We start from the raw sequence: 22,036 nt of genomic DNA, 5'->3' as shown, positions 1-22,036 counted from the left end.
CATTCTCGCCCATGCGCACATACCTCAATATTAGTATTTGTTTGAAATAGAATGTCGAACATTCAAGATAGAGGGTGTTCAAGATCGAGAAGTACGCCGCAATGCGAATATGGGAATACAACCGCCTAACAGTCAAGGCAGGTGACTTTAAACTTACCATATGATAAAAAGACAACAAAACCTATGCTTTCATGTGCCCTCCTGTCGTCATACGAAGACTGAAATTAATTTTACTATGAAAAGGAGAAAATAGAATAAAATCAAATATAAATGAATAATATTAGAGACACAGCCCCATGGGCTTTCTATCAAGATTCTGTGTTTCCTTGAAGTGACCGATGTTCAGTAGTAGGGAATGCTCCTTCAGTGAACCTGGGTATGTGGAACTATGATCTTTGGTATAGATCGCTTATGCCCAAAAGTAGACCCCAAGAGTGCTAGTAATAACGCCTCTTCCTTGATTTAAACCATGTACACCGACTTTACCGTTCTCATATAGACAACTAGGCAGAAATGATAATTTGAATTGAGAATATAAGAACAAAAGGGCCCTGGTCAACAGAATTAGAGGAAATTTGCAGTGATAAAATCTTAAAAGGCAATCCGAACATCATTAGTACTCTATACGCCCATAACGGTATTACTTGATCAAATAACCATCTGCAATGCTCTTCACCTCCTTGCTGAACCCGGTTTCTTCGCCATCCATTTCCAATAGGGAGACAGCAGTAACATCAACCTCAACGAAAGGATTCGTTTTAGAGAAACGAACATTCATCGGGAAAAAACCATTCTCATCAGAATCCCCTGTAGATTCAAACTCGAAGCTACCAGAAGCGTTGCTGTCATCCACTGTTCCAATGTTCCAGTCGATGCTATCTCCGGTCACTTCGTACACAGCATCAAAACTAGATACAGACGGTTCTATTTCGCCATATGGAATAGTCACAACAACGTCACGCAGAGCGTCTGACCCAGTGAGCTCGTATTCAACGGTGACTGTAGTGGAATCGGATCCCTTGTTCACCCAGACGGTGAAGGTGATAGGGAGCATATCAGCATTATCAGAGCTAGCGACACGCCAACGTAGGACGCCGATTGAGTTATTGACCGGGAATCGCTTAGTCGAATCCTTTAGCTGAATGGCAGATGAGTCGGTGAAGGCAGCCTTATCAACATTTGGATGTGTACGGAACTGAGCCCCATGAGTAGGGTTGGTGGCAAGGTCAAGTCTGACTTTAGTGAATGACGGGTCGGAGATGCGGAGCTGTAAGTCGCCCTTGACTTCGAAGGATTTCAGAGCACCTTCACGAGTAAGATTGGCAGAGATTGTTTCTGCAATAGTAACATGAATAGGATCCCGGTCAGCAGAGAGAGAGGCGCGAGCAGACGATGTCTCCCCGACGACAGGAGTTGAAGCTTGTGGGGTGACTAGAGGGCTAGACTCCTCAACTTCAGGGCCCAGATCGCCGCGGACTTTCTCGTATATATCCGTGGTTTTTGACTTCTTGCCGAGCTGCATGCCCTTCCCTCTGGTTGGCAACGGCCTAAAAATCGTCGCCTATTAGTGACTGTAGCAAAGGTAACAAGATACAGACACATACTTAGCAAATGACTTCTTCTTCTCTGCTTCATAGGAATCGTAGGCATCGGGTACGGCAGGTCGCGATGGGGGAGTGTAGACAGGATAGGACGGGGTGCGTGGAGCCATAGCACGACCGGTACGAGCTGCCTCCTTTCGCTGCATCTCCAGCTGTTTCGCCTTTCTTTTGCGCTCTTCGCTGGCCTCGAGTTCTTTGTTCTAAAGAGTAAAGTCAGCAAACAGCCAGCCGCTTGCCTAGTAGAGATAGCTACCCGTTCAATAATCTCTTGGATTCTCTCCTCGTGGCTCTCCATTTCTAAGAAAGTCTTGATCTGCGACAACGACAGATTCTCCCTGTACCCCAGTGTCACCAGCTCGTCATATGCGCTGAGTAGCTCGAAAGCATTGCGCAAAATTTCCCGCTCGTCTAAACTCTTGCAAATACTGGTAGTAACTTGGGCAAAAAGGTGAAGACTATCAATGTCTTGCAGGATGTTGGATTGACGGTTGGTAATCAGGACAATGTATAGCTCATCCAGGGGCTGGTACACAAAGCGGACATTGTCTTGTTCAACGGTGGTATGCTGGGTGCCAGAATCTGCCAGTTTCGGGAAGGATGCGAGCAAAGCTTCGATTCTGGAGCGAGAAATCTCACGGAACTGGCGCGAAAGAACTGCTTTGCCCCCGCGGGTGCATATGGATGCTGCGAGTACGACCTGTGTTTGTGTGTTGACAACGGTCAGCAAGATTTAGTGGGATCGTTAAAGATTGCAACAAACCATGACTGTATAATAAACGGTCTGAATCCGTCTCAATGGTAGCCGAATAAAATGGCAACTTTAGTCAAACGACCGATTGTCTGAAAGCGTGTCCAGACTGTGTCCGAATGCAATGCCAGGTATTCCACTCCAGCGGCGGAGCCGCTTGCTGTTCACTTCTGTCTCTCCGTTGGCCCGTGCACAGCACTACCCCCTCGCTTACCACAGCACAAGAGAGACAGCCTAACTTTGCTGCTGGCGACCTCTACACGTCTAACAACCCCGTCACCTACCTCTATCTCCTTTCCCTGTTATCTTTCGCTTTCCCCTCACACTGACGTTGTAGAAAAGGTGTCTATCTCTTCTATTTTACGTGTTGGTCGAGACCTTCTTTTTCCTTAGTAAGCATAGCAGGCACACCTTATTCGAACTCGAATCTTTGACAGCTGGGACGCCACGCTGAAAATCTTACGCGACTTCCCTTCTACCCGTTGCTGTATAATACATTCATGCCATGGCCACAACCTCTTCATTAGCATTTTCTGCAATGGAAACCCCCGTCGTTGATGACACGATGGAGATGGCTTCGCCTTATCAGGGGCATGCCGATGATTTCGACATCGACCTTGATGACATGGACGACCAAGCCTCAAACACCGACAAAGATATGATGGGAGCCGACGAATATGAAGAAGCTCTTCATGGAACAGAATACGAACAAGACGGCCCAAACGATGCGGATATGATAGATGAGGTCGCTGAACCGGCCATGCTTGATGTGGACGACCAGTATGCAGAGACAAGTTACAGTGTTGAGATGCAGTACGGCACCGAGAAGATTTATGAGGCAGAGATGCTAGAAGATGATTACGATGAAGACATTGATGCCCCTTTTCCAGAAGCCCCTGTACCAGAATCTCAAGAAGCCCCGGCATCCCTTGAGCCTGCGGATAATCAAGTAACATCAGAACACATCTTAACGGAAAAGAATGATGGCGAGGAGGCCACTAGCGAAAACTACGCTGCGGTAGCCCGTCCCGGGGATAACACCGAATCCGCACACCTTAAAAATGACCCATTGGAAGAAGTTCCTCCAGAGCACCATCATCAAGATGAAAACAACATTATCCAGGAGGCTGAAGTGGACCAGCCCGAGTCCGCAGATGTGGATAATAACGTCGTTGACACTAACCAACCAGAACAAGCAGATATACACGAAGTTCCTAGTGATCATGAGGATCATACAGCTGGCGCCGAAAGCCCCGAAGTTCATGAAGATGATGCAGGTGAAAACCGGAAAACAGCGGACGAGAACAAAGAATTGGAATCGGAAGGAAAGAACACCACAGAACATGACACAGAACGTGATGAACCTCATGGGCAGGAGACGGAACTTGCAGAAGACGACGAGCAAGAGCAGGGTACGACGAAGGATTCTTCGTTATACCCTGTGAGAGTGTACTATCAAGACAACGAGATCTCGCTATTTCCCCCCAAGGAGGGTGACTCCTCTGAAACATTTTTCCTCGAAGATGAGAATCTCGCATACGCACCGTTAGGAGAGCTCTTCCAATCCTGCCGTCAAGTGCTCCAGGACAATGTTGGAGACAATGAGGTTCTCATTATGGATGTTGACGCATTGAACATCCAACTAACTGAGGTTTGTCACTCTATCGTTTCTCATTGTACAGATGCTGACAGTTGACCTAGGATTCTTTACACATATCAAAGGTGACTTTGTACCAGATTGTCGACTTGTATCTCCAGTTGTGCCACAATGATGGAATTGATGAACCTGAACCGCTTTATCTCACTCTCAACACAAAACTGACTATATCTGCGGAAGTATCTGACCTTCTCCTAGCTGCCAGCGAAGGAAAAGGGTTGTCTGAAATCCATTCATGGGATGGCTATCAAGAAGTGGAAGCAGCTTCAGCAGAGATATTTGAAGGAGACGACCGGGAAGCGAGCCCCGGCGAGGAACAGCAAGACATCTCTGGCCAACAAAAACGTCACCCCTCTGAGACGCAGGAAGTCCATGGAAACGAGTCACATGTCCACGAGCAGCAAGTTGCGAAGAGCCAGCCGGAGGAACAGTATCCCGAAAGCGATGCTGCAGGTGCCGATCTATCAGGTGGTATTACTGAAGAGACCCGCGATGATGGTGAAACTAAAGCTCCTACTCAGCCAGAACTTGGCAACCCTGAGTCTCACGATCGCCAGTCACTAAATGAAGAATCTTATGACTCTGAAGAGGAACAGCATACAGAATCGACTGCTACTATCAATAATTTGTCTGCAACTGATTTGACAGAGGAGCAACCAAATCCTGACGGCTCCACGGATGTTCCACATGATGATCACCAAGCCCACGATATCCATGAAGAACAATCCGCACCGGACAACGCCAACGACGAAAGCTATCCCGAGGAGGGAGAAATCACGATCAATTCCAATCATAACGATGGTACTGAGGAGTTTGAGGGCGATGCTTCCGATTATGGGCATGATGACCATCATACTACTGAGTCAATCACAGAAGAGCTTCGAGGGGAATCTCTGAAAGAAAATGATGAAGACAGTCAATCCGAGGTCGAGGGCGCTGCGTCTCAGTTTCAAGACGATGAAACCGAAGAGACATTACAGGGTGATAAGAGTGATGTTTTGCCTAAATTGGATAACACTGGCTCAGATCTGTCAGGAAACAATGTTCAACCGAGTCCTGACCTGGTCGATGACTCATTAGGAATAGCAGGGGACATCCTGGACAGCTCTATTCGAGGCTCGGCGATTGCAGACAATGATATCGAGGGTACAGACCTCCCTGAGGAATCTGATGATGTCACTGAACATATCGCCTCAAATCATACCAACCAGGAAGCCGAAGAGTTACCCTTTGAGGACGACGAAGACTATCTGGATCTGGGGATCGCAGAAGATCTTGGTGTTGCCGAGGCACTTGGCACACAATCACCCGGCCCAGCATCTACTAAACGACACCGCGAGCCGGAAGATGAGTTTGAGCTGGCCGAGAGTCCTACTCCGGACGCTAAACGTTCCAGATCATCATGATCTCCAGTGAGAATAGTTTCTTACTTTCCCCTAGTCCAGACCTCTACTCTGGGCTATATGGGCTGTTAGATTTGTCTAACCAGCCACTGCACCTTTCGGTTCATACTGGTTACAGTATTGTTTCCGTCGGGTACCACTAGTAATTATGACATAACTACTAACGAAACTATCCGGCGCATCAAGTCTCACAAACACTTCACTGAACCAGGTATGTATCACCCTCATAACCCTGTCATTCTCTCGAGGTATGCTCTCCGACGTATACCTTCAACCTTCTCGACATGCGAACATGGCTCGTAAGTTCAGGTTTGTACACATTATTTCGACTTGAGATTACATTGATCTCCGCCTTCCTTGCATCTCAACCCCCTTTCGTTGCATTGCTTGTGACTTCTGGCTCGAATGATACCATTCACGGTTTCGGCGTTATACGGCGTGTAAGGTTTTCTAATACCAAAAGCGCTATACCAGATAGCAGTTCAGCACCGGCGCCGTGGGTTATTCACCCTTTGGGCGTTTACCTCTCAAACGGTGCAAATGATATCTTAGTTTTTGTCTTGATCACGGCGTTTCATTTGAGGATTTTGCAGTTGCTATTTTTGTATTCACTGAAGGGTTCGGTATTCGAGACTATATGAGGAGGATGGACATTTGTGAAGGGAGTTCGTACGTCGGGGAGTCCCGGGCAGCCGTACGGAGTAAAGAAATCATGCAGGTATCAATGTTGATTGACTGCTATAGCCTGTCCGTAATACTTCTCTCCATAGTCTGACCTCCTGTCCAACTACCTTAGAATTTGATGTTCGATGCAAGGGTTTATCTTGAAGGAGACAGCTACTATACTATATGCGTATGGGTGCTAATAGCAAGTCACGTGCCTCCGTGTACGAATAAGGAAGTCTTCCATCGGAGCAGATTGATTTTAGGTTACAGTAGTCCAGGGACAATGCATAGAGTTAAAGCATCTCATAGCCTGGACGACCTTTAAAGTGAGGGGTGGCTGGCGATAGAATTTTGGAAGGAGGCAGGGGGAGGCTATATTGTATTGATTCTGAATTTCTGAATATAGGATACCTACTAGTAATTTCCAGAGGGGTTGGGAGTGGATACCTCGGCAGTTAAATTAAGACCTCGTGCCAGGCTCTTGCGATAACAGGGATTTTCCAACGTTGAACAGAAGAATTGGAAGAGGATAACGAGGACAACAAGGGTAACATACCATATCACATGATACTTACAGTAACCTGTCAAGTATCTTGTGTAATATACTGGTAACTAGCTTTTCGCCAGGGACTGGTAACAGTACTAACCATTGTACGGAGTAGCGCCGGGAAACAGATTGGAGAGTCAGTAAGCCCAAATTAATTAATCATTCTACTCCGTTGACAACAGGAGGCTCCCCAAGATGTGAAACGCCGATCAGACACACAGGAACGGTTCAACAAGGAGCACCAAGGGGCTTGCGCGTTGGGCGCTGGATATTGATTGGGTGGCGGGTTGTGGCCACCTATGCCCTTCATTACAGAACCTAGGTTGGGTATGACCATTCCAAGGTGGTAGTGGACATCCATACATACAAACATACGGGACATGTATTGAGTCTACTCTTTTAGTATTCCTACAGTATGTGAAGCTCAGCACATTCAGTAGACTTCATGATGTTATACAGCAAAACAAATTATGTACATAGTATAGGTATTCTTCTTACTCTATGGCAGTCACAACAATATCCTACTCCATAGTAGTACGCAAGGTTGGTACTCTATTATTAGTATGGTGGCGCGGAGAGGTAACTACTAATTGGGTAGGGTTGAGTGTTGTATTGGTTTCGATTCTCTGCAACTGTTGACCCTCTGGGTTGGCTTGTATAGATTTTAATAATGTTCCGAGAGCACAAGGATAAGGAATCAAGATCTCACTCTTTGACGCTTGTAATGTTATTTATTATTATTATTATTAGTACTTTTTTTTTTTTCCAGCTCTTCTCCAAAGCAGACTGTGGGCTTTACTCATCGCCTCCAACCACTTACGCGTCCAAAAAACAGTCCGGTTCCGTCTGCTGGGAAGGGAAAAACTCCCCCCACCGCACGAGCGCAGGCAGCCAAGCCAACCTCAGGCCAGCCTCTAGAACCGATCAGGGAAGGCCGACAAGTAAGCTCTCTTTCAATCGCAGGAGTTCTCGACCAACGACTCTTTAGAAAGTCATTAAATCCAACATACCTTCAAATAACTTGTGGCAAACCCCCTCTATTCCTTTTTTTACGCCGGAAGTATTGCAGTGTTGCTGTTATTCTTCATCCTCCTGGATAGAGACGTTCATTGTTGGTGCGCCCCGGATGCTTGGCTAGTCGACCGAGAGCCAACAACGACCCAATTCCTCTTCCCCATTTCATTCTATTTACGAAGGCGACTGCTAGCATTGGAGTACATACACCAGGGGGAGCCTTTAGCTCCTAAGATACGTCAATATGCTCTCCGATAAGTATGCATTATATGTTATGCCCTTGATTGTTCTATTCTAGGGGCCTCATGAGCATGGTGTTCTGACCGGTCTTTCCGTTGTGTACAGGTACATAGGCCTCATTTTGGCCATCCTATCAACGATGGCAATAGGTATGTATTTCTCTTGGAGGTTCATGCGAAGACCAGAATTGACCATATGCTAGGCACAAGTTTTGTTATTACCAAAAAGGTCCGTTTGCTTTCGTTAACGCTTTCAACTCTTCCCTCTCCGCCCGCCTATACTCTCCTCAGTTCGAGATTGGTAACTAACCAATTGCGTGCAGGGCTTAACGCATGCCTCCGAACAGCATGGATTCGAGGGAGAAGGATTCTCATATTTGAAAAGTCCGATTTGGTGGGGTGGTGTTATCACACGTACGAACACTCCTGCTGTTGGCTACCGACAGAGAAATATACGGAAGGGATATGGAGCTGACAGCGATCGGTAGTGGCCATTGGAGAAGTCGCGAATTTCGCAGCCTACGCTTTTGCGCCTGCGATCCTTGTTACCCCTTTGGGCGCATTGAGTGTCTTGATAGGGTAGGTGTTGTCCTCAAGTCGAGTGTGTTCTGTGCGACTGGCTGACGGAAGTGAAGTGCGGTCCTTGGTTCCTACTTCCTCAACGAGAAATTAGGCACATTGGGTAAAATGGGATGTGCTTTGTGTCTGCTGGGCTCCGTGGTGATTGTGCTTCACGCGCCTCCGGACAAACCCGTCGAGACAATCGAAGAAATTCTGCACTATGCCCTCCAACCAGGTATGTACAATCCTAATAACACGCGGCGCACAACTAACATCGGCTCCAACAGGGTTTCTTCTCTACTGCCTTGCTGTTGCGATTTTCTCTACTGTCATGATCTACCGAGTTGCGCCGGTCTACGGCAAAAAAAATCCCCTCATCTTTATCTCCATCTGTTCCACCGTCGGCTCAGTCTCCGTCATGTCCGTTAAGGCTTTTGGCATTGCCTTGAAACTTACCCTTGGTGGCAACAACCAATTTACGCACGCATCAACCTACGTTTTCATGATTGTTACGGCTTTCTGTATCCTCACCCAGATGAACTATTTCAACAAGGCGTTGAACCAGTTTTCTACTTCGATGTAAGTAAGCTGGCGCCGTAACACAACCGCAGCTGACAATTTTCCTCCCCAGAGTCAATCCCCTTTATTATGTGACGTTCACGACGGCCACATTGTGCGCTTCCTTCATCCTTTTCAAAGGCTTCAACACGACCGATGCTGTCAACACGATTTCGTTGCTGTGCGGGTTTCTCATCATCTTCTCCGGCGTTTATCTTTTGAATCTCTCCCGACATGACCCGGACGGGCGGCAGATGCTGAACTCCAAGCTAGATGATGAAGGTGTGCCAACTGACGGAATCGCAAGCTTCCAAACCCGCCGGTCTATGCAGTCCCGTCGGAGCAACGAGCCTCATCGCCGAAGCTCGTCAAGCCTTGCCTTCCTGAATGGCAATGGAGATCGTGAAGGTCTGATTCACGCTTACGATGTGGAGAACCAAGCCTATGGGCTGTCAGAGTTGACTGAGGAAAGTGACGGAGAGCCAGGCCCCACGTATAAAAACAAAAGAAGCGACGACCTAGAGCGCACCTCTCATCAACCCAATAAGCATGACGAGCGATAGTAGGACGGTCTGTCTTGGTATCTCTTTTCATTTGATCCGCTGGTTTTCATTTACGACGAGGTTACTGCTGTTACGTTTTTCCTTTCTTCTTTTTGCTTTTCCCCCACTCGGTCATACGTTGCTATGGCCACCATTCGACCCAAGAATCTTGTTTTATGGCTGCATTGTACTTTTACTTCTCTTGAAGCGCAAGAAAATATACCAGGCTGAGGAACCAGGGATGCTCATGAGTCATTTGAACTGAATTGGACAAATTTCTTTTTTCTTTTTTCTTTTTTCTTTTCTTTTTTTCTCCTTTGTTTTCTTTTTCTATTCATCTTTATTCCCCCCTCACACTTTGCCTTTCTGGCCCACTCCTCGACTGGAGTTCAAAGAGGAACAGTTGTCTGCGACAAACAGATTTGTATATACGCATCGTTGTCAATTTTGAGATAGATATTGTGCATTGTCTCTTTTGGGAATAATTTGTTGGTATTCGTCTGAGGACTCTTGTTAAAAGGGCCAACATAGAAGAAGAGAAAGAAAAATCAAAAATATACATATATTGAGGGGAACGTGGGGTACCTGAACCGATGAAGTCAGCGAGTGGAGATCAGCTGCCCTTGTCCAAGCTAAGCTATATACCTTACATGACCTCCACTATTTTTTCCTCATGACATACTCTTGGCTTGCGGAGGGTTTCTTGCGAACGACGGTATGGACTATTAGTTTCATTGAATAATGCAAGCTCGAGGAAAGAAAACTTGCGCCGGATTCGAGCCCCTCTCCTTCTGCACAGTCCCCGAAAACAACGCGATTCTCCGCCACCGCGACACCAATAACCGGCGAAATGCCAGCTTTGTTGCGAAAATTGTGTATCGTCGCCGCCGTTGATGGACTAATTCTCCAGGTTCCCGGGAACGGGTTGCGACACAATGGAAACAATGAATCTTCCTCAATACGGATTGACTATAAAACCGGCAGGGTCTCGTTCAATCCAACCTACCCCGCGGACCAAGATGAGCGTGATGAAGGGATGGAGGCTTTCGGCCTTGTTGGTGAGTAGGCTCTTGACCCTCATAGCCCCATGTATCCCCATGTCACTCGCTGTTACTGTCCTACCGGATTCTGCGTTGTTAACCGAATGGTACCAAAGGCCTTTTGACCGTTGCGTCATACTCCTTCCTTATCTCTGTAACTCAACGCCAACAAGTTGCACAAATCCAAGGAAAGCCTGTTTACTCTATTACCAATGTTGCTATCATTCCAACTTCGTCACAGGAAGATGCTAGCCGCGCAATTTTCCAGGCAAAAGAACAAATCTTGCAAGGTGAAGGTGGGCAAGATGAGACGGCTTCAGAGGAGAGTATATCCGATGTGGAGACTGATAGTGAGGATCTCGATGTTAGCACCGTGCCCTCTTCTCCGGTCCGAGAGACTTCCCACATTAGAGGTCATAGTGTCAGCAGTATTGCTGAAGATGTGATCGGGAAAAGGGCACGTTTCGGACGCTTTGCGGCGAATTGGTTGTCGAGGAAGACCCTTGGATTACCAGGATTTGGTACAGTAGGTCAGGAACCTACGGACACGTCTAAAGGTGTTGGCACAGACGTGAATAAGGAAAGTGCCGAAGCAACCGCGTCGGAAGTTGACGTCTCGCTGCGGCAGAGCGCAGGGGATCCGACGGTAGAATTGCTGCCGAAATTACTTCGTTACACGAAGTTGCTTTTTACATCGAATAATTTCTTCTTTGCATATGATTATGACCTCACTAGACATATTGGCGGGCAAAGTTTGGCACTCAACAATAGCCATCTGCCACTACACAAGGTAGTGGACGAATTGGTAAATAGAAATAATGTCTTTGTGGTCTGATCGCACCCAGCTGACCTTGGAGCTTAGTATTTCTGGAATAGGCATCTCATGGAACCATTTATCACAATCGATGCCCATAGTTTCGTGTTGCCGCTGATGCAGGGTTTTGTCGGCCAGCGGGAATTCACAGTGGCGACTACAGAAGGCCACCGACCGACAAGACTAGATAATCCTCAAGAGAGCTCGGAGGGGCGTATCGTCGACGAAACACATGAAACGCAAGCCCCTGGTCTCGATAAGCGAAAATTCCTCCTTACCTTGATTTCCCGGCGGTCGGTAAAGCGGCCTGGCCTCCGATATCTGCGCCGTGGTGTTGATGATGAAGGAAATACCGCCAACAGCGTAGAGACTGAACAGATTCTCTCGGACCCTGACTGGGATCCTGTACGCAATGTTTACTCCCATCTTCAAGTGCGTGGGTCCATTCCGCTATACTTCTCTCAGTCACCCTATACTTTCAAACCCGTCCCCGTGCTACATCACTCGCCAGAAACGAATCAGCTTGCCTTCGATAGACACTTCCGTAACTTGAGTCGAAAGTACGGCAAGATCCAAGCAGTTTCACTCATTGACAAGCACGCGGGCGAAAAGAAGCTGGGGGAGCAGTATGAAAAATATGCGCAAGCTATGAACCAGTCAGGAGGGATAGATGGGACACAGCTTGGCTTAGAGTGGTTTGACTTTCACAATGAGTGCCGTGGAATGAGGTTTGAGAATGTCAGCCGACTTGTGAATAGCTTGGAGAGCACCTTGAACGAATACAGCGACACAGTCGTACACAACAATACTGTTATTCGGGGGCAAACAGGCATCGTCCGCACTAACTGCATGGACTGTCTAGATCGTACAGGAGTCGCACAATGCGCCTTCGGTCAGTGGGCTCTAGAGCGGGAGCTGAAGCAGGAGGGCATCAACATCGACCTTGGCGGCGATTCCTCGACGCAATGGTTCAATACCCTTTGGGCAGATAACGGCGACGCCATCTCCAAACAGTATTCCTCAACAGCAGCTCTGAAAGGTGATTATACTCGGACGAGGAAACGGGACTATCGAGGTGCATTGAACGACCTGGGACTGACTTTGACACGGTACTTCAACAACATTGTCAACGACTATTTCTCACAAGCGTGTATCGACTACATGTTAGGAAATGTTTCCACGCAAGTGTTTAAAGAATTTGCAACGGAGATGCAAACAGCTGATCCAGGAATCTCAGTTCAAAAGCTCCGCCAGAATGCTATAGATACAAGCTGCAGAATTGTGATCAGCGAACAGTCGGAGGAGTTTCTGGGCGGCTGGACGATGCTAACTCCGCGACAACCTAATACTCTAAGAACTTTGCCGTTCGAGGAAGCTGTTCTCTTGCTCACAGATGCCGCCATCTATAGCTGCCGGTTCGATTGGAGCATCGATAAGGTGTTATCATTCGAGCGAATCGATCTGCGCTCCGTAACACGAATCAACTACGGCACATACATCACTTCCATTCTGACCGACACGCAAACTGATCAACGTGGTAACGTTGGCCTTGTTATCGAGTACCGCGAGGGCGATGCAAACGCCCTTCGTGTCAACACCCGCTCATTGCAAAGTAACGTGGACACCAAGACACTCGACAGCAACGCTCCCTCCAGCAATGAATGGGACGTGTACTCCTGGTTCAAGGGTACACCCCACTCGACGACCCGATTTATTGCATTCAAAGCTCTTCCCCTCTCCAACTCTGTAACACAAACAAGGAAGAGCAGCATAACAGTCAGTGAAACAGACTGGGTGCGGTCTGTCTGCGAGGAAATAGAGCGAGCTATGAAGACCGGTGAAGCTCAGCGACCAGAATCAAATGATCAAAAGGAAGGAGCCCCATCCATAATCGAGGCATCGGATATTATTTCCTTAGACGATGCTAAGAAACGGACAGGTATCTTTGAGCATTTGGTTTATGACATCAAAAAGTTGGTGTGGGCATAGAGACCGACAGTATATTTTGTTGTCTTGTGTGGGTTACAAGCGAACACAATTTTTTCTGAGAGACGATATCCTAATATATAGAATACCACATAATGCTCTTGGATTTGTTGAGAGCATACAAGAACCTGCTATCTGTTTTGCAACGATTGGACCTGCTCCCTTTCTATTGTTATTTGCTCTGTTATTTTTATATTTCACATCAAAGTACGGGGTTAGGCACAACATTTAAATGTATGTATAGTATGGCATCAAGCAGATGGCTATGAGATGATGATATATGCGTACCATACTATAGGTCCTTCCTTTACTTCCACATTCAAATTCCCTGGCCACGCTTTCCCGGCAACACCGCATTCCTCAAGACACTGGATATTTCGGCATCCAACCCCCAGTCACCTTCCCACTGTTCCATTCGAACGCCCTCTTTGAAATGCCCTGCTAAATGATTGGTCCTTAACGCCCAATTACCGAGTTCCAGACCACAGAATCCACAACGACTTCGTATATCACCTCTCGTCAAGCGCCAGGCATCAAGATCAGGAATTGGGGTTTTCGTGCAGCTATGGAACTTGCGTAGGTGCTGCCAGAGATGGTCTTTTCGAGTGAACGACCGCTGTTCCATTGACTTCTCTGCACAAACGCGGAAGTCGTGCTCCTCCCAATGGGCTTGGGAAGGCCATGAGAAAGGGCAGAACTTACACGCGAGCGGGTTTGGTTCGGTCAATTCTAGTTCTGCGAGGTTCGGTGTACATATCCACGATTCTAAAGAGAGGTGGACACTTGTCTCGTGACGGGTCCAATCGTTCTTCTTCTTGAAGCATTGTGGGCAGAATGTGCACTGGTACCGGTATTCCTCGGTAGCGTGTGAGGATCGGCGTTTGTGCCGTCTGGGTGGCTTGATAGGGAATGGCAAGGCGCCGTCGTTGGGTGATTGATGACTCCATGCTATGGATATGCTGTCGGATGACGCTTCTGATTGTCTACTCCCGAATCCTGAGACTGAGGAGTCGAAGAGGGAAGATGATGCCGAGTCGAAGTTCAGTGATGGTGATCCGGTTGGGAGATGGTTGGTTTCAGATGGTAAACCACTCCAGCTTGACTCTGCCGTGGAAGATGCGATGGCATCCCTAATCGCTGATTCAGGCACTGGATCATCTTCTGGAGGAGACGCCTGCCATCGCTCCAAGGGTGTCATCGCTGTCCACTGGCTAGTGGGCATTGGTGAACCAGCTCGGTTGATCTGAGGGCGACCGGAGAACTCCATTTTCTGTCTTTGGCGTCGACGGGCATTGGCAAACCACGTCGATATTCGTTTCATAGAGAAGCCTGTCTGACGGGCAAGCTGCGACTTTTGTTCCTCGGATGGGTAGGGACACTCCTGATTCTGAAGGAACCATGCCCGTAAGACTCTGGCTCCTTTTCTGACAAACTGCTTGGAGTCTTTCGGCTCAGTTCTACCTCTCGCATGATCTAGCATAGAGGCGTCGAGCTCGTTCTCTTGCTCCGGAATCGTCATCTGGTCCGCAAAAGCAACATCTTCGCTCAGCTCCCGGAGACCATGGAGATGGCCAATTGCTGGAGCGAGAGTCTCAAACCCAGAAGGTTGGCGTTTTTCTCCTATTGCCAGACTGCATTCGCGGAATAAAGCCACACAGCTCGAGCACGACGTGATTGGGTTCGGATTCGCTGGAGTAGTCCGGATAATCAGGCACTGCAACCGGTGCTTACGACAATAGCTACAGGGATGTGGAGGACAATAAGCACCATCCAGGAATTGAGTTACATCAGTAAGTCCCCGGCGCATAGGCACGGGGTTATATAATTCTGTAGGTTGATCAATAAATGCAGGAGCACCGGTCTTGTTTAATTGGGTTTCCGGCGGGGGCACGGTAGAGTCGCCGTTGATAGGAAAACCTGATGACATGTGGGCTTGTTCAGATGGATCGGAGACTATCCATTGCGACCACTGTTCATGGTTCGGGTCTGAAGAAGCGCTAAGTAGCTCAGCGTTGAGTGCATCCCAGTCGAAGGCAGCATTTTCCTCAAGTGGCCAAGTAAGGAAGTTCATATCTGGCACATCAATCCCATCGGCTGGCCCATCGTCTGGTTTAGTGACTTGTGAGAAGTTTTGTGATGAATTAAATCCAGATGCATCTTCCATGTTTGTGTATATGTCCACAGAATCCCTGAAGGGAAGAAGTGGTTGAGTTCATCTAAAGAATCACGTCACGTTCTCTTTACAAACTTGGAATCTGCTGACTCACCACTAGACTCTGCTAAAGTGGTTTAGCCTAACCGCTGACCGCAATCTTGTCGCTGGAGCCAATAGGATATACTTAATTCTCTGCTGATCTATACCGCTACCTATATCAGAAAATCTATAAGTATTGAATAGTACTCTCTATACACTGAGTAGCTTGTCGTTTGGTCATTCACAACTATGTACATCATAGCAGATTTTACTCGAACGGGTTTTACTCGCATGCAGAATATCTCAGCTATCACTGACAAAAGTCTTCGATCAGTCTCCTGTAGACATTCTCCTGCTGCTGCAGACTCTCGACTTCGACCCATTCCTCTTTGCTGTGCAGTCCATCACCTCTAGGTCCGTACACTATTGATGGAATTCCTACCTCGCTGAGCAGCGCCGCATCGCACCAGAAAGGTGCACTGCTTACCTGAGGAGTATTCCCCAGCACAGCAGTTGCACAAGCGAGCGCTCTCTCAACAAAGGGATGATCAGTCGCCAGCTTCTGTGTCGGGCGGAACATGGTAGCGCGAGGCTCCGAATACCGGAATTTGGGGTTCTCCTGAACAATACCCTTCAAAAGATTCTTAAGGTCACTCAAGATCGACTCCTGCGTCTGACAGGGGATAGTGCGGAATTCAACTGTGATAGTGCATTTCGCGGGATATGAGGAAGGCTCTTCGCCGCCTTGAATCAACCCACAATGCAAGGATGCCGGCCCCAATACATCATCGATAGGTAACTGCTGTTGATATTGCTCAAGAGCACGAAGGAACCAACCAGCATCAAGAATAGCGTCTTGTCCTGCGGCGGGGTTGGATCCGTGAGCAGCAACCCCGAGGATATCGATCTCAACCCACAAAAATCCCTTGTGGGCTGTCACTACTTTGCCCATGGTAGGTTCAGGAACGACAGCTGCATCGGCACGCCAACCTGCTGCCAACAGGTCGCGCGTGCCTTGAGAAGCATCCTCTTCATCAGAAACAGCAGCCACGATCACGTCGCCGCGAAGAATGTTGCCGCTGGCTTTAGCGGCTGATACAGCCGCCAGGGCTGCTGCCAGACCTCCTTTCATGTCGAGACTACCTCTTCCGAGCACTACTTGTCGGCCGTCTTTCTCACCCAAGGTTCCCGAAAGGGGATCTTTCTCGTAGCTCGAAAGACTTACGGTGTCGATATGACCATTGAACATCAAGGACTTACCTCCCCCAGAACCGCGCAAGACCCCGACGATTGATGGCCTCCCGGAGACGGTCTCAATCCAATGATGTTCGATGCCTCGGTGAGCAAACCATGCGGCCAAGTAGTTGGCGATCTGGTTCTCTCCAGCGCCGTCTGTCAAAGATAGGGAGGGATTCGAGGAGTTGATCGTCGTGAGGATCTGCGTCAGCCCGACTGTGTCTTCAATCGACACTTCCTTGGGGATGGGATACGGCCGTGGGCCTTCAGTGCTGAGTAGAACAACCACGGAGTCTTTGTTTAGTAGAGTCTGCGCCTCCTCTGTCACAGCAAGTCGCTTCAAGGTAGCCAACGATGCAGCACCACAAGGACCAGCCTTTATTGACTTGGTAGCCAAGTATTCAACTGCAGCGTGACATTCATGACTAGAAATTGTGACACAAGCATCAACAAATCTCTCCAAATCAGACCACGCAGTGGTTGACACGGTACCACAGTTCATTCCATCCATGATCGTCGGCGACGTTTGAACAGTGACCGGTTTCCCAGATCTGAGGCTAGAATGCAGACAAGGCGCCGAGTCCGGCTCAGCAGCCACAACCGATATGGGCGCATCTCTGGATTTACAATGTCTCGCCACCGCGTGCGCCAGACTGCCCACTCCAACAGGCGTAACGACGACATTACACTGCAGGCCTTCCTTTGCGATCTGTTCATCGACCTCCATCATCATTGTAGAGTACCCCTCTACAATCCACGCGGGAATGTCTTCGTAGCCATCAAATGCAGTATCTTGTACCAAAATGCCCCCGTCAAGAGCCTGGGCAGCGTCTGCTGCCTCCTGCACTGCCTGGTCATAGTCCCCCTGGACAACAATCACTTGGGCACCCTCGCTCCCAATGAGCTGCTGTGTAGATTCATCCATACTCCTGGGCACAAAGATATCCGCCCTGCTGTCGAGCAGTCTCGCAATGAAGGCGACAGCTCGTCCATGGTTACCCTCCGTAGCCGCAATCAGAGTAATCGAAGCATCCTTGACTCTAGCCGACAATTCATCCAAGCTCACCGTGGGCGGAAGGCCCAGATGAGCAGTCACAGCCCGATAACAACCCCACGAGGCACCCAGGACTTTGAAAGCCGGGAGGCCAAACCGATCACTTTCGTCCTTGACGAAAACAGCGCGAACACCTAATTCTTTTGCGAGCTCGGGTACAGGAGTCAACGGTGTTGGGGCGTAGTTGGGCAGTGATTGATGGAATTCTTTGAGACCATGGATGTCCCGAGGGTCGCAGCGTGCATTTGCCGCGGCGGGGTTGAAGTATATGGGCCGGCGAGCAGACATGTTGACAATGATCTGGAATTTAATTTAAAGCAAGGGTATAATAGCAGATGGGAAGTATTATTTGAAGTGATTTGCGCACTTATGTAGGGATCTGTCGAGCCCCCGCTCATGTCCAATTACCGAGAATGAGTCCTTACAGCCTTCCGATGACATTCAGGCGCCTTCCATGAACATCTCCACTTAGGTGATAGCATCCACATTCCTTAACCTTACTCTCCATCGGACAGAAAAATTTCTGTTTTATTTTATGGGACATCCTGGAGTTCTTTTCCTATTGGACTGGATGGTGTGGGATATATATAAACAAGTGAAAATGTGAGAAATTTACATTCTTAGTAGTAGGAAGCTGAGGTCGTTCCATGTACTGGATAGTGTAGTACGAAAAGAAATTTAACTCTATCAATTTTATGCCATTCAATGTAATATTATACCAAACAAGAGATAAACACTGCTCCTACATAAATACACTTAGTTCTATTTACCTGACTATGCGTTGGCCTCTTTCTTCATCCGAGCTTGGTCGTAGTTAACCACCGCCTCAAGTAAGGCTTGAGTTCCTAGGGCACTATATATCATGTTTAGCTCTATAACACATTGCCAAAATATTTTGGGCGAACTTACCAATCTTCAGGGCGGCAATACTCCTCCGGATGATGACTGACGCCGTCGCGGCACGGAACAAAGATCATAGTTGAGGGACAGTGTCTACTAGTATTCACAGTATCATGTCCAGCACCGCTGGTGATATCCATGTACTGGCCAGCGCCAACAAGCTCGTCAGCGGCAGTGCGAACTGCATCGATGCAGTCCTTGTTAAACTTGACAGCAGCAGAATCCGTGTCCATCGTCCAGTCGAACGAAACACCCTTCCCATCTTGCTTTGCGATGTTAGCGAAGGATTCAAGACATTCCTTCTGTACAGCGTGCACCACTTCATCCTCGAGATGCCGGATGTCCAGGGTGAATGTTACTTGCGAAGCAACGGTGTTCGTAGACGCGTTAGACGGTATCTTGAGCACACCGGTGGAGGCCAGCGCCCCATGTTGCTTTGCGATCTCGTTCGACGAGGCAATCATCTTAGATGCGGCGAGTAGGGGGTCCTGGCGAGCGCTGAAGGGAGTCGTGCCCGTGTGCGCATCTCGTCCGTAAACGGTGAATGTTAGCCATCTGTATCCCTGGCCGCCTTGGACTACGCCTAGCGACCGGCCGGTTTCCACGAGGATAGGACCTTGTTCAATATGCAGCTCAAAGTGTGCGCCGAGGGGGAAGCCCTCGGGCGAACAGGGGATGTCACCGAGGTATCCATGTCGTTCTAATTCAGAACGGAGTGTTACGTTAGGATCATGGATATCCTGAAGATTCCAGGCCTGTTCAATGGGGATTACGCCAGCCCATACGCCGGAGGAGCACATGGACTTAGGGAACCGAGCTCCTTCCTCGCTGTCATCTTGTCAGTATGTACCAACCTCAGAAACGGACAGGATGGGAAATGGGATATCCGACACAAAAAGAACAAGGGAACTTACTTAGTCCAATTCACCAGACCGACATCATAGTTCGTTTGATACCCATTCTCCTTCATTGTTCGCAACACCTCCAAGGCCGCCATTACACCGAGGATTCCATCATAGCGACCACCACGCGGCTGTGTGTCCAAGTGACTGCCCATGGCAACCATAGGCGCTGACGAGTTCAGTCGACCTTTCTGTCTTGCGAACATGTTGCCCATTTGGTCCACATGGAGTGTGCAACCCAGCTTTTTGACTTCATCATCGAGCCAGCGACGCACACTCGCGTCGGCATCAGTCAGGGTTAGACGAGCCATGCCAGTATCTGTGGAATTCCTACAGTATATGTTAAATGGGGAGCTATTCAAGAGTCCAGGTTATGAAGGCCTGACGTACTTGCCGTATCTATGAGCGGCGCCCCATTCGCACGTTTCGTGCAACGTTTCCCATAGTCGGTTGTGGTTGATCTTGAGACCTGATAGTTGGCGTCGGGAGGTTGTCGAGAATTGTTTCGCAGGGTTTGCGAATAGGGCGCGGCCGGTGCGCTTAGTGAAGTGCATGATGTTGGTGTTTTGAATCTATGCTGATAAAATGATACACAATGTCATGACCTACAAGGGTCGGGGGTCAGGGCGAGTCCTCGATATATAAATAAAATCTATCCGTGTAACGAGAAATATAGTGCCATACGCCTTCTCTCGACAAGGCTTGGTGGAGACAAAAGATACTCCACTTTAATCCTAATAGTATACCATAGTATACTTGTGGATATAAGAAAGTAAAAAGGTTTTTTTAAAAAAACGTGAGGGTAGGCCACCTGTGAACGCAATGATTTGCACTATGGATGTTGAGCGCCTTCCAATAACATCCGGTGGCGGATTCCACTGTTGCCGGACAACGACGCACGGTAACTCTGGTAATACTAATCCACCTGGGGGATACTGCAAACACAGTTTTTATTTTATTTCTTTTTCTTCGTTCTTATTTTGACCTAGGAAAACCCTACTCTCATGTTATGTATCATTATGAGCCAGTTCTTGATTACATTAAACACTAAGTATATACTTCCTAATTTGAGCGGGAATCTGCCTGCTATGGAGCTCATGTAGCATGCGTAACCCTCATAGACAAACAAGACAGCAAACCAATTTAGTCTTAGAAAGACCATTTTCAGTTATTAAAGGGTTTTTTTCATCTCTGTCTGAGTCTCATAACACCGGTCATCAACGCCCTCGACCTCCTTGACGAGTTTCTCCATCTCCTCGACCTGTTTCTTGATTTCATTTTGTGTCATCCGCACTTCGCGGTCAAAAAGCTCCCGATTTGGCTTTCTATAGCTTCCTCCAATACGGTCCCAGATGGTCAGAAATTGGCCGTAGTTGTAATTGAAATAGTAGTGGTGAATAGTATGACAGGCGGAACCGTTCACAACAGGTGAGTCCAGAGCATACTCTCCATCATCTACAATGGGTCAGCAAGGCTTATATCATCGGCTGAGACTGACCTAGGAAGCAAACTCACGGATCATAACAGTCCAGATTGTCACAAACACAAACAGGCCCAGGTAGGCGACTTTCTGGAGAGGGAACAGGATAGGAAAGACGTGGTATGACAGGCTCTGTGCCCACCCATCCACCGGGTGAAAGGCGTAGCTGGCAAACGGAGTCGAGATGATCCACTTGTGATGGGGCTTGTGTAGATGCTTATAGACCTTGGGATGATGCTCTCCGCGATGAATCCAATAGATTCCGAAGTCGGTGAACGCAATGAAGATAGGATATTGGAGGTATGTGTAAAGCGGAAACGGCGCCTGGCTGGAGAAATCGTACAGCTTTGTGTATCCCCGGACTTCAGCCAGGAAAAATGGAACAGTGAGGGCTGCCATCACGGGCATTGCGTTCACGGCTTGCGCGATCTCCATGGAAATCTGGTTACGTAGGAATTTTGGATGCTTCATGGCGCGCTTGTCGTAGATGAAGTGAAACGAAAGGGTGGCGCTGAGGAAGTAAAGAATGATGCCAAATAACCTGCCAGAAGAATAACCACATTATCAGCCCCGGTCCGTCTGATAGAAGAGCAGCTATGAGCCCCAACCATGTAATAAGAAACAAACTCAAACTTTGCCGAAGGAGGTGGTCTCTGGGTAAGATACTTTGTGTAGCCCATTTAGAAGGTGATAGGGCGAAATAACGATTAACACTCTCGTTTAATGTTGCCAGTTCTGTGCCATTGGAGGGAAAGTAATGTGCTATTTTCGTTGCACTATGTCGTGGGAGAACCGCTGCGTACAGTCGGTCGAATACTAGGGTATCCAACACATCCAGAATCACATCCATGGTGCACCACTTGATTCACACTTATCGGATGGTAGTGACAAGGC

General features: G+C 48.2%; 8 protein-coding genes across 8 annotated transcripts; 3 read left to right on the top strand and 5 right to left on the bottom strand.

Moving 5' to 3' along the window:
• Positions 1–640: 640 nt before the first annotated feature.
• F9C07_1135 (medium subunit of clathrin adaptor complex) lies at positions 641–2,364 on the bottom strand (the record flags this gene model as incomplete). Its single annotated transcript, XM_041288392.1, has 4 exons — positions 641–1,547; positions 1,605–1,801; positions 1,855–2,298; positions 2,362–2,364. 4 exons carry the CDS (start codon positions 2,362–2,364, stop codon positions 641–643), a joined length of 1,551 nt encoding a protein of 516 aa, XP_041140824.1.
• A 215-nt stretch (positions 2,365–2,579) lies between these two features.
• On the top strand, positions 2,580–7,364 carry F9C07_2279432 (uncharacterized protein). Its single transcript, XM_041288398.2, has 2 exons — positions 2,580–4,000; positions 4,051–7,364. Exons 1-2 carry the CDS (start codon positions 2,855–2,857, stop codon positions 5,410–5,412), a joined length of 2,508 nt encoding a protein of 835 aa, XP_041140825.1. The 5' UTR covers positions 2,580–2,854; the 3' UTR covers positions 5,413–7,364.
• Positions 7,365–7,375: 11 nt separating this feature from the next.
• Positions 7,376–9,904, top strand: F9C07_2138040 (magnesium transporter NIPA-domain-containing protein). The gene is made up of 9 exons (XM_041288399.2): positions 7,376–7,563; positions 7,611–7,894; positions 7,982–8,025; positions 8,079–8,104; positions 8,199–8,289; positions 8,364–8,454; positions 8,511–8,671; positions 8,724–9,015; positions 9,068–9,904. Exons 2-9 carry the CDS (start codon positions 7,881–7,883, stop codon positions 9,555–9,557), a joined length of 1,209 nt encoding a protein of 402 aa, XP_041140826.2. The 5' UTR covers positions 7,376–7,563; positions 7,611–7,880; the 3' UTR covers positions 9,558–9,904.
• A 482-nt stretch (positions 9,905–10,386) lies between these two features.
• Positions 10,387–13,379, top strand: F9C07_1132 (SacI domain protein; the record flags this gene model as incomplete). Its single annotated transcript, XM_041288400.1, has 3 exons — positions 10,387–10,594; positions 10,693–11,381; positions 11,439–13,379. The coding sequence occupies 3 exons, from the start codon at positions 10,387–10,389 to the stop codon at positions 13,377–13,379; spliced, it is 2,838 nt and encodes a 945-aa protein (XP_041140827.1).
• Positions 13,380–13,695: 316 nt separating this feature from the next.
• Positions 13,696–15,540, bottom strand: F9C07_1131 (putative homeobox and C2H2 transcription factor; the record flags this gene model as incomplete). The annotated part of the gene is made up of 1 exon (XM_041284111.1): positions 13,696–15,540. One exon carries the CDS (start codon positions 15,538–15,540, stop codon positions 13,696–13,698), a length of 1,845 nt encoding a protein of 614 aa, XP_041140828.1.
• A 340-nt stretch (positions 15,541–15,880) lies between these two features.
• Positions 15,881–18,148, bottom strand: F9C07_2227950 (threonine dehydratase; the record flags this gene model as incomplete). The annotated part of the gene is made up of 1 exon (XM_041284112.1): positions 15,881–18,148. One exon carries the CDS (start codon positions 18,146–18,148, stop codon positions 15,881–15,883), a length of 2,268 nt encoding a protein of 755 aa, XP_041140829.1.
• Positions 18,149–18,391: 243 nt separating this feature from the next.
• F9C07_1075201 (beta-alanine synthase) lies at positions 18,392–20,755 on the bottom strand. Its single transcript, XM_041288394.2, has 4 exons — positions 20,053–20,755; positions 19,675–19,992; positions 18,770–19,588; positions 18,392–18,713 (listed from the first exon to the last, which is right to left on the bottom strand). The coding sequence occupies exons 1-4, from the start codon at positions 20,214–20,216 to the stop codon at positions 18,635–18,637; spliced, it is 1,380 nt and encodes a 459-aa protein (XP_041140830.1). The 5' UTR covers positions 20,217–20,755; the 3' UTR covers positions 18,392–18,634.
• A 78-nt stretch (positions 20,756–20,833) lies between these two features.
• Positions 20,834–21,992, bottom strand: F9C07_1129 (putative sterol delta 5,6-desaturase; the record flags this gene model as incomplete). The annotated part of the gene is made up of 3 exons (XM_041288395.1): positions 20,834–21,117; positions 21,178–21,683; positions 21,751–21,992. The coding sequence occupies 3 exons, from the start codon at positions 21,990–21,992 to the stop codon at positions 20,834–20,836; spliced, it is 1,032 nt and encodes a 343-aa protein (XP_041140831.1).
• Between the last annotated feature and the right edge of the window lie 44 nt (positions 21,993–22,036).

The sequence above is a fragment of the Aspergillus flavus genome, chromosome 1, assembly GCF_009017415.1.
Source record: "Aspergillus flavus chromosome 1, complete sequence".
NCBI lineage: Eukaryota > Fungi > Ascomycota > Eurotiomycetes > Eurotiales > Aspergillaceae > Aspergillus > Aspergillus flavus.
The sequence above is the reverse complement of the archived record's forward strand: the minus strand, read 5'-3'. Positions and strand labels throughout refer to the sequence as shown.

Coding starts and splice junctions, on each gene's coding strand:
- F9C07_2279432 (XM_041288398.2), top strand. CDS start 2,855: ATGGCCACAACCTCTTCATTAGCATTTTCTGCAATGGAAACCCCCGTC. Junction 4,001..4,050: donor TGAACATCCAACTAACTGAG/GTTTGTCACTCT, acceptor CAGTTGACCTAG/GATTCTTTACACATATCAAA.
- F9C07_2138040 (XM_041288399.2), top strand. Junction 8,026..8,078: donor CCTATCAACGATGGCAATAG/GTATGTATTTCT, acceptor ACCATATGCTAG/GCACAAGTTTTGTTATTACC. Junction 8,105..8,198: donor GTTTTGTTATTACCAAAAAG/GTCCGTTTGCTT, acceptor AATTGCGTGCAG/GGCTTAACGCATGCCTCCGA.
- F9C07_1075201 (XM_041288394.2), bottom strand. CDS start 20,216: ATGCACTTCACTAAGCGCACCGGCCGCGCCCTATTCGCAAACCCTGCG. Junction 19,993..20,052: donor GCCGCTCATAGATACGGCAA/GTACGTCAGGCC, acceptor CATATACTGTAG/GAATTCCACAGATACTGGCA. Junction 18,714..18,769: donor TATTGCCGCCCTGAAGATTG/GTAAGTTCGCCC, acceptor CATGATATATAG/TGCCCTAGGAACTCAAGCCT.